This window comes from Morone saxatilis, unplaced genomic scaffold (genome assembly GCF_004916995.1).
Source record: "Morone saxatilis isolate NCDOM2014 unplaced genomic scaffold, NCSU_SB_2.0 Contig24, whole genome shotgun sequence".
NCBI lineage: Eukaryota > Metazoa > Chordata > Actinopteri > Moronidae > Morone > Morone saxatilis.
The window spans coordinates 16246807-16258043 of NW_023339807.1; the positions used below are offsets into that span (position 1 = coordinate 16246807).

General features: G+C 39.7%; 2 protein-coding genes across 2 annotated transcripts; one reads left to right on the forward strand and one right to left on the reverse strand.

The window, feature by feature from the left end:
- Positions 1–3442: 3442 nt before the first annotated feature.
- On the forward strand, positions 3443–6407 carry cdc42ep5 (CDC42 effector protein (Rho GTPase binding) 5). Its single transcript, XM_035672353.1, has 2 exons — positions 3443–3609; positions 4470–6407. Exon 2 carries the CDS (start codon positions 4472–4474, stop codon positions 5408–5410), a length of 939 nt encoding a protein of 312 aa, XP_035528246.1. The 5' UTR covers positions 3443–3609; positions 4470–4471; the 3' UTR covers positions 5411–6407.
- Positions 6408–6524: 117 nt separating this feature from the next.
- Positions 6525–10370, reverse strand: grwd1 (glutamate-rich WD repeat containing 1; the record flags this gene model as incomplete). Its single annotated transcript, XM_035672352.1, is given in 5 exon segments — positions 6525–7102; positions 7529–7720; positions 8689–8834; positions 9891–10101; positions 10208–10370. Coding segments are annotated over 5 exon segments (1021 nt in total), but the record flags the coding sequence as incomplete, so codon positions are not given.
- Positions 10371–11237: the final 867 nt, after the last annotated feature.

Below are 11237 nucleotides of genomic sequence, written 5' to 3' on the forward strand. Positions count from 1 at the left end.
CACAGACACACAGTAACACACAGTAACACACACAGTAACACACATACACACACACAGTAACACACAGACACACACAGTGTAAAGTCTTGAGATTGAGGAACAACTGTGACAATCTAACGCTTTACAATGTTAACGGTTAAGTGACCGTTGGTTCTCTTCTGTTGGCCAACGTATAAAAAAAAAAAACATAACGTTCGTTTAACCGTCCACGGCAGTTTAACGGCTAACAGTCTCACATCTAACCGTTAAACATATCGATTAAAGCGCCGCAGATATCCGTGTTAACGATATCGTGTGGATGGTATGTGTCTTACACTAAGTTACAGGAGATTATTAACTAACTGCACTAACCGTCCTTTCGTCGATAACGACATTATGACTGCGACCGTTAACCGTTAGCTAACTGCTAACCAATACACAATATATATATCTAAATATATATAACGTTATATATAGTAGCGTTACAGTGCATTCATCTCAGTCACTGCACACTGTGGGGCTTCTGTGTCTACAAAATGTGACCTACCAGTTGGTTGTAGGGGTTGCTTGTGTCGTGTTGGCCGCCATTTTGCCACAGACTACAGTTAGCGTCGCGAAGCTAACGCTAGCTGAGCTAACGGGGCTAGCGTCGTTAGCGTTAGCTCTCCCGCTTCAGCACAAAGGTAAACAAGACGATAATCAACCGGCTGGTCTCAAGAAGAGCAGTCGACCGACCGCCAATGTAGCGCTGCCAATCACAACAAGTCAAACTTTGGTTATACGTTGAGTAAAGGTGCGAATCAGAAACATAAGGCGACCATTGCTTCCTTCTTCGTTGACGACCAACTTCGTCTGTGGAGACACAAAATGGCAGATAGCTAAAATTAGCCAAGTCAAGTGACGTTGTGGGTTAGTCTGTTTTTGTCGCCCGGAGTTTGTCCTGTCAGGCAGAGCTTACGCCCCTGTTTCTCCCACCTTCTGCTCTGTCCTCTACTTGTTCCACCAATCAAATGTTGAGCTTTGGGTTTAGGTCAGAGTCGTATTCGCCCACTAAGCCTGTCAATGATAAAGACTGGGGCCGTGTTGTAATGCCTGACAGACAAAGCGGAGGGTAGTAGTCTCTAAACGGTTCCTCACTTTGCTGAAGTTAGTAGTGAAAGAAAACTTTATTAAACTCCCATCACCCATAATATACATCTATATTCACACAATAAATCTCATCAGCTCATGTTGTTAGTTCATGTGCTGCCAACATGTCACTATTTGAGAAAAAAAAACTTTACTATGACCATATTTGGGAGGTTATAATTTTATCCAATCAATAAAACCATGTTTTTACTTTGCAAAATGAATATATCTTACGCACACTCATTCATTCACCTCCCTGCGAAGCACACACAGCTGCAGGATGTGTGTTTGTGTGAGCTCATGTGAGAGTGTATTACATAAAGGAGAGTCATTTCCTGTCAGACACTCACTCCCACACATGATCCCCCCAAATCATTCAAGCCTTTTGGGAAGTCTCTCTGGAGTGCAAATGATATTTGCAACTGTTGTGAAGCTCACAGTATCTTTTCGAAAGATAGACTCCACTCTGGTACCAGAATAAAAACACAAATACAACAAATGTATTTCATATAGTTTTCTTGCAGTTCAAAGTAGTTTTAATACCATAATGTGAAAGAGAAATCAATACTTTCCTTTTAAATTGACATAACAACAGTTTTACTTTTGTGGTTTCAAATGGATAAAATACTGTATAGTATTTCCAGCCAATTTCTCACACTGATTTCTTACCGGCTGAATGAATAATTTGTTCCCATTGTTGTCTTGTCGGTGACATCATTACACAAATATGTCGAGCATTTGTGACAAGACCTCACAAACAATGACTCGCTACCAGGAACCACTGTGTGAATACCTGCTGTTAATGCTTCTGTTTCCTTAACACATGAGAGGAAAGGTGGGTAACACACACTCCTAAAAAGCATCTCTGCTCCACGCCTGTTGTTTAATTTATTTAATGGTTGTAAGAGTGAATGAATGTGAGATGATTATGCACCAGACTGACTGACACCCTTTAAAAATGTGGTGTTGTCAGTAAAGTGGTGCAATACACAAGGGTTAACCTCAAAGACTGCATTCCATCATAATTACAGTCAACTGTAAAGTCCAGTGTGTAACATTTATTTATGTATTCAGATGGTTGCTATCTGCAGCTTCACTGCTACATGCCACTGAACACACACTGGTCCTTAAAGTCAAACCCTTCATTATGTTTTCAGTGTGAAATTAAATGTTTCTGCTGTATTAAGCATAACTATAGCCTGAAAAGAGTCTTTAACATGTGAGTTTACCCCAGTGAGGTGACCACTAAGGACACTGAGGTCGTGGGTTAAATGAGGGGTTTTTGTGCTCCAGAAATTTGGTGGTTTTAGTGGAGGGATATTGTGTTCAACAATTAAAACGTATTTATATTTTTAAATATTTTATAAATATTTTTAAACTCATGTATAGAGTTTTGAAACAACATTTTCACATTCATGTTCAGTTACACTTAATTTTATGAGCAAGAACTGTGTAATATGTTAGTAATAAACACATTATTTAGTTTGAGTTGTGTTGAGTTTATATGTTTTTAGATAATCTATACTTTATAGATTCAACAAAAAGAATAAAGCCAACAATTGATCCTACCATCAATCATTGTCTATGTGCCTAAAGCCAAATACCTCCTGACCTCCATTGTTACATAAACTATTAAAAACACACCATTCATTCCTTCATTGCCATATAAATGGGGGCTGAAGTTAAATCTCATGACCAAATATGTTGTCTTGCTGCTGTAAACATCGCTGACTGCACAAAAAGTTTATTAATCTTTAACTGAAAAAAGTCCCACACTAATGCACTATTTACTCCAAAACTACCAGAACCCAGCTTGTTATTATTTAATATAGTTTTAATATATAACCATATATTTGTTTTCAGGAGGAACTAATGATCCAATGTTGTTTTTGTCATGTGATTTGTTCACAATAATAAAAAAAGTCCTTTTAAATAAAACTTACCGAGTGTATAATTTAACACTTAACTGCATTAAAACATTTAATAAAATAACTCATTAGCAGTGACAGGATTTTAATCATGAGCTCAGTATTTATAAATCCTGACCGCAGCCATATTTTTCCATAGTAACATACAATTAAAGCTGGCATCATGTCAGTCACAGTTTGATACTTTTTAACTGGATATTCACACATAAACTTTATTCAACACACTCCCAGTCATCGACACCATCCTGTTAACAAACTATGGCTCACGCTTAAAGCATTATAACATTAACTTTATACATAAATCGACTCTGTTAGTCTGGTTTGTATTTAACAAAGTCTGCTGGAGTCGACACTACAGCCTCTTTGATCCAGCTCTCCCCAATAACTGTCGCGTCACTTCCTCGCCCCATGCCCATCCCTTTGGAAAGAAAAAGAAAATTCACACAGACAAACGACGGCGAGAAAAAGAGCGAGGGAAAAGTCGAGAGGGAAGCGAAAGCAAAAAAAAAAAGCCAGATGAAAGAGTTGGATACTGAGGAGGGAGCCCACCAAACACCAGAATATACCCTTTAAAGTAAGTTTTTCCATACTTGTTGAATGTTTTGCTGACGCTCACTCAGGTCGATTGATTAGTTTTACATTGATCCGATCGCTCCTCTCACTGCTCTGCCAGTAAGTGTGACCATCGCGTGCTCTTCTGATAAGTTATAAAGTATAGATTTAACTAATATAATGTATATTTTACTTTTGATTGTGAATGGAAAAGCCCTGAGTGTTGGGGGTTAGGCCTGTAAGCCCCCTCCCCTCCCTGACTCTAACTCTCTCTCACACACATAAAAACCACTAAAAAGAAAGATTTCTCTATTCTGATTTGAAGTGTACCATGCAGATCTAGTAACTTATTACAGTGACTTAGCCTGTCACACATGATACAATTTATGGGGCTTATATTGGCTCCTACCAACTGTAAAGATGCTTTAATTATTAACTTCAAATGTTACATTGTTGGTCTCAACAGGAATAGTTTTCCATGTTGAAATCTAAATGAAAAGTAGCACAGTTTAATTGTTTTTGTGTGATTGTTGAAGGTTTTTATTTATTTTTTTGTAGAGAAGAAAGTTTGTTTTTGTCCACATACACACACCCCTGAGGGGAGAGAAAAGTATGTGCTAGCGTTGCATGAGTGTGTTTCAAGTACAAGTCTCAGCATGGCCTTCACAGCCACCAGTGCCAAAATGCTCATTGGTTTTCCTACAATGTTGCTCAACATGATGTGAAGTGTTGACGCTGCTCTGTCTTATCAGGATTCTGGACTGGGGCTTCAGTATTTCTGCACATGTTTTTGTTTTACACCGTTATCTCACAGTGTCACATCTGTCACTTACTCCATGCTATCATATATAAATAAGATTTTACCCTCTTTTTTGTCTACAGTCATGCCACTGCACAAATCATCCCGGGCCCCTCGCCTGGACCCTACCATGATCTCAGCCCCGCTGGGTGACTTTCGCCACACCATGCACATTGGGAGAGGAGGTGATGCCTTTGGGGACACCTCCTTCCTGTCCACTCTTGGCCCGAGCCAGGCCAGCCCCGAACCGGGTAGTCCAGGGATCGTGCCGGATGCTGACCCTCAGGTGGCGGTCAACCACAGTGATCTTTACACGGATGCTCCAGGAAGCCCACAGAACAATGAGCTTCAGCACTCTGAATCAGTGTCTTCGTTCACCCTGGACCTGGACCTGGATCTAGGCCCATCTATGCTGGGGGATGTACTGGGCGTGATGGATGGTTTGGGGCTTGACTCTAACGAGGAGGATGTGTTCAGTACCAAAAGTGGCGCATCCTCGGTGGGCGCAAAGCAAGGGAAAGGAGCCATGGAGATGTCTGTGAACATAAAGAATGAGCTGAACGGGAAGAACTTGGTTGGGTTGGATGGAAACCAGGTGGGAGACGGCAGGATACCAGATGGGAATGGAATCAAGCCAAAGGGGTTACGACCAAAAGTGCGATTCAGTGACAAACGAGAGGAGATCATTCGCCAAGCGTCTGAGGAGGAAGAGGGTCAAGGGTTTGACTTCCAGGATGAGGATCAGCTGGCTTGTCGTAGTCCAACGAGGGGTGAGAGTGAGAGGGGCGAGAGCATAGGAGGAGGAGGTGAAACCGAGCTCACAAATCACAAAGTGGATTTGCCTCCTAGTCCGGCCTCGTCACATAGCTCAGAGTATGAAGGAGTCACCTCATTGGACAGGAGGAGGGTCGACAGCTGCCACTCAGAGACTGATTCAGAGGAGGAGGAGGAGGAGGAGGAGGAGGAGGAAGTAGGACGGGGCTACACATTTGAAGACGAGTTTGATGATGAAATTGGTCTATAGGGGATCAAATACGGTTTCCCCTAAAAAAAAAACAGATCTTTGCTGTCAAGTAAATCAAGTATACTGTATTTTCTTAAACTCATTATCTCAGTATCATTTAAATGGAAGGCTTTAACAGAATGCAAACTGGATTTTTCAAGACTCAGTGGGAGAGATACAGTTCGACGATGTTGCTCAACTGGAAAATACATTTAATGTTTTATCTGTGAGGGTAACAGATTTGCAAAAGACTGTTATTTTGCTCAGAAACAATGTGTCATTTAGGTTATTACAGTGAAAGATTTGTAGCACTTTGATTTATTTTTCTCCTGGAAGCTTTGCTATGAAACTGATGCTCAGTGGAAAGTTTGATTCAGGCTAAATTAATGATGCTTGCATTGTCTTATATTTGCCATTTAAAGCAACCGGTGTTGTGTTTACTGAGCTTTATGTTATAGTGCCTTAAAGGGAGCTGTATGCTTCTATTATTGTACCCTGTGTCTTATCCATGTCTTTATAGTTATTTCTCATATTGCATGTTTATTATAAGCTGCATGTCCTCTTTTGATGTTTAAGCTTTACAAAATGGTTCCCAGTGTCAGAAAATAAAGTTATCCTGTGTATGATTACTGTGAATTTGTCACATTCCAAGTCTGAAAGTGTGAGTTTCTCTGGTTGAGACCAAATCTGATCTGTTTTACACAATGTGTTTTCATACTGCAGTTATTTAGCATGTTTTCAAGTTACCAAAGCTTTTCTTTGGGCTGTGGGGCTGGACTAATACTAAAGCGCTATGACAATCATGGGATTTAAAGGTCAATTGTAAATCGGGACCAGCAGTGTATTTTTGTATGTTATTTGCTTGTATAACGCTGGCTTTTGAAAAAGTATTTTTTTTTTCATGATGCTGTAAAAGGGAGAGACCATTGTGCTCATCTGTTGAAAATGCTGGTTTAAACACGTGTTATCCTGTGGTTAAATAAGGATTACAGTGAAAACAATAAAACAATTATTGGGACTTGTTTTTCTTTGGAAATGACTTTCTTTCTGAAACAAAGTGATTCAGTGCTTTCCTTTATTACAAATAAAAAACACAAATAGAGGAGAAGGAGATTAATTGAAGAAAACAGAACCATTGTTTTAAACATTTTATTTTAAGCATGCAATAGGAAATGCCTAAAATAGTTCATACATCTGTAAAAAATACAGACTAAAGTTCAACAGTGAAGATTGTAACACCATATGGCGCCTATGTTGGCCAATAAATGTCCAAAAGATCACAGCTGAGTTATGTACATTATCAAACATATTGGGATTTACTGCGCATTACACAACTCCTGTAAATGCAAAAATCATGTGTTTCTCTTCTTCAAACACACACACACACACACACACACACACACGCTACACAGATATTGTCCTGAACACATTGAATCCTGACAGAGCTGTGGAGATCATCACACCAGGTATCTGTGGGTGCCAGTGGAGCTCCTTGATCTCTGACTGACCCTGGTGCAGGAACAGAAGTTGAGGGGGCAAGTCCTTCACCCCCTCCACCCTGGCACCCACATCACATGACTCCACAGACAGATCCCACTGGCTGATGACGTCGTCCGCCGCCGAGGCAGCGAACACACTCGAGTCCACAGGGCTCCACTCCACGGACGTGACTGGAGCGCTGTGCTGCTTGAAGTTTGCCACAGGCCGCCCGGTCTGCAGGTGGAGCAAGAGCACAGAAGTGTGGCAGTGTACATTGTATCTGGCTGCAAAAGCATCACTCATAACAGGAACACGGATTTTTAAATCTGTGTGCTTTCTGATTGTTTCTCACAAGTTGCAACAAGACTTACATAGGCGTGTATTTTATTAGCAAATCAAAAACAAATTCCTTTATTAGGCGAGAGGTGGTAAGAAGACACCACCATGTTATTGTTAGGTGTGGTGAGCAATTATCTGATGGTGTAATATAACAAGTACTCAACACTGGCTTGTAGTTCAATAGTGTGTTACTTTATTGTGACACACACTGATCAAACGGTGAGATCTTCACTCCCTGTCATACAATAACAAGTAATAACTCATAGCTGACTAAGAACGTTACAAATTTTTTGCAAATTCTACTTTTTTTTTTTTTTTTACCTTAAACTGTCGCAGGTCCCATACTTTCAGAAGCCCGTCGTCCCCTCCTGACAGGATGAATGGTTCGGTCCTGTTCCAGCTGATCACATTGACGTCTGATGAGTGAGCTTCACTGGCTGAAAGCATTGAATTGGGTGGGGCACGGATGTCCCAGATACGAATAGACTGATCCACCGAACAAGATGCAAAAACCTGTGGCAAGCAAGAGAGTACGGATCGTGAGATTTGAAATTTGAGATTAAATCTAAGACATCATTGGTCTTCCCAAACAAGAAACTCTTTTATTATTTAGAGGCTGTTTAGAGTGTGAGAGTTGCATATTTATAATTTGTATTTTAAGGACAAATGTGTAGCATTTCATCTAGTAGTGAAGTTGTAGATTGCAAACTGCAAATTAACTGAAAACCACTCGTGCCTGTATTTGACGACCTGGGAGTGGAAACAGGCTGTGAAGTGTGTAGGAGAAACTATGGTGCCCATAAAACTAGCAAAAAACATGAAAGGCTCTAAATGTCAAACACTGGACCTTTAATGCTTTTTGTAATACTCGCTGCATTGAAAAATTACTGTCAATACCAGTTAAGTTGCACAGAATCCGAAGTGCCCAACAAATGCAAACAGTGTGTAGAAGTAAAATGGTAACAACCAACATCAGGCTGTAGGACTTGCATCACATATCACTAACTAGTTTGGTGACTTGTTATCTGCAGCACTGAGACAACGTATAACTTACATATTTTAGTCTGCGTTTAATTGCAATGCTGCGATAATGTTCACAGGTGTTTTTTTAAAGATAACATAGTTTCATTCATTCCAATCATTCATGTCTCTCGCCTCACCCTGTTCTTTCATACAAACACCTGTACAGCACCAATAAGCTCAGTTTGACATTATATAACATGGAAAGAATTAATCCTCTGCATTTGAGTTATCCAACTATTTAAGATCAGTAGCTACTTCAGCTCTGTGATCAGGAGGCACCTAACATGCATGTCAAATCCCAATATGGATGTCTACTTTATATGTATGTATTTTTGGTTTGGGAGTAAACCCACACAAACAAAATATATCCTGCAACACTGAACCACCACTCACTAAAGCACCACCTTCACCGCCTCAGTCTGACCCACTACGTCACCATTTTCCTTACACACACATACCGTGGCTTCGGTGGGTGACCACTGCAGATCTTCAACAGACTTGCTGTGGGAGCTGAAAGGTCGTTGGTCAATCTGCCATGAAGTCCCTCCCTCTCGGGGCTCCCACACATGGATGTTCTTTTTGCAGTCTCCACTGACAAGACGACCTGTTAATAAAAGTACAAACACAAAACACTTAATTTCATTAAATCTACCACTTTCATTCTTTGCGGTTGTGCACATTTTAGCCCTTTATAACTACAACAATGTGTATCTGTTACATAATTCCAGACCAGTTTTCACCTCTGCAAAGGAGGTTAAGTTTTGGGTTTGTTGGGCAGTTTCACTTAAATTGGGTAGAAAGCTGAGCCAAGCATAGGATTTTTTTTTGCATCTGGATGGATCAGGACCCAAGGGTTTGAAGATTTAATGGACAGCACTTCGTGTATAGATAGACATATTAATCGGGCTGATTTGTTTTGGCATTCTGAGATAATCTGCATCAGCCAACGTCTGCGCTCATGAGGCTGATACACAAAAAATGTCTGCAGGCAGCCGTGCCAGTCTGGCTGCTGTGGAACAATGTTTGCGCTGCCCTTTGTTAGTTTTGGGACGGTGGTGAAAAAGTTTCGAGCCCTGTACTATAACACTTTTCAACCAATCCTAAATGACAGCAAATCTAACCTAAAACCATTAATGGCTTGAAATCTACAGTGTAGCTCAATGTATTTTTCTGTCTCATTAATTAATAAAGTACTCTTCTAAAACTCTCTCTGGCTAAGAAAATTATGTATAATAGATTGTAATGTGCATGTAATAATGGAATTAGACATGACTTGTCTTTGGTTTGATATCGTCATTATATATCGGCCATTGATCGCCCTGCTCTCTAAATATTGGTCACTGAAAAACCCATATCGGTTGCCCACAGATTTCATGTATCTGTGTTACACATCTGGAGCCACTGTAAAAAGTGAATTTCCCCAGTGTGGGATCAATAATGTTTATCTAATCTCATCTAATGTATAAACTCTTTTAATTTATAAGCTAAAACAACCAGCAACCAGGACAATGTGATTTGGTTGTCCACTGTTCTCACGTTACTCACACATTACAAAGTAGATGCAGTCACAAGGTTAATTTTAAAGTCAACAAGGCCAGAATGTATGCACGTTGTCTTTTTTCCATCTGTAAATTGCCTTACAGGTAAAGGCCTCACCTACCAGGTACTGTAGGTGACCAATCAATCGCAAAGCCTTCAGTCATGTGACCTGAGAAGCTGAAGAGAGCCGTGGCTTCCTTCTGCTGCTTGACGAAAGTTGCCATAGCGGCAGAGCTGTGCACGGCTTCCAGCTGAGATTGGAGGTCAAATATTTCTACCTGTCCCTTCTCTGACCAGACAGCAGCCAATGACTGCGCTCCGCGTTGAGTCACCTGAAGATTAAGAAGCAAAATCAACAAATTTGGAACCTCAGACACAAAGTTTCAGCCTAATGGTTCAGTTCAAATACTTCTGCCTAGAAAATGACACACAACATACTCGGACTCTGTTTATCCCTCCATAGTGAGGCATCATGGCCAGTTCCATCTGTGGCTTCTTATCTTCATCCTCCTCCTCATCTTCACTTTCTTCATCGCTGCTTTCTTCCCCCTCTTTTTCTTTCTCTGTTCCATGAAGGTTATGCATGCGCATGACGATGAGTCTGCAAGAAAGTGAAATACAGTGAGGATTTAAGAGGATGAAGAAGAGTTAATAGCCTGTACAGTTTTTTATTTATCAGTAGTGTGCAGAAGATAAACTACTCGAGAAAAAAAAAAGTCTCTATCCTCCTTTGAAATAATATAATCCAAACAATCTTTGAAAATTATTTCCATTAACCCTTTAGGGTTAACAAAGACGTACTTAAGGAAAGTCCCCAAGACTTTGCTGCTGTTTGGATTATGTCAAAACATAACTGAAACTGTGCAAAAAGAGAAAAAAAAGAGAAAAAAAAGAAAACAAACTTAGTCTTTGGACTTCAAAAAGAAATCTGCTGTTTGAATGGACATATTTGGTATTTTCTACCACAGGCATCCACCTCTGTCCCACTCAACAAAAAGTTTTGTCGAACAGGACTTCCATTTAATAATAGGCACTTAAAATCAACTGAATGTATCTATTCTTGTTAATACTGTTGATGCTAGAGTATAATAATAAAGTATATCTTCTTCTTCTATACTGTCTATATGGTTGTTAAAACACAGACACTGTTTGGCCTTTTCAGTTGATCAAAACTGCTTGTAACAAAACTAGATTAAAGATTCCTTAAATCTAAGATTTCCCTTAAATACAAAACATGTAGTTGTCTGAGATATTTGTAAGCTCATTAGAGATAAAAATTACCCCCATCTGTTTACACTGAGGAGTGAAAGAATAATTAACAACCAATTAAATAATAATGAATTAAGAGAAATTAACAAGAGTAATTGAACACTGTTCCTTTAATTATCAAAGGCCATCTAGAAACTATAGTTATATATATATATATATATATATATATATATATGTTTATTTAAGTACTGTTCTTAAG

Excerpts from the sequence above, each read along its gene's own strand:
- cdc42ep5 (XM_035672353.1), top strand. The coding sequence starts at position 4,472 with ATGCCACTGCACAAATCATCCCGGGCCCCTCGCCTGGACCCTACCATG.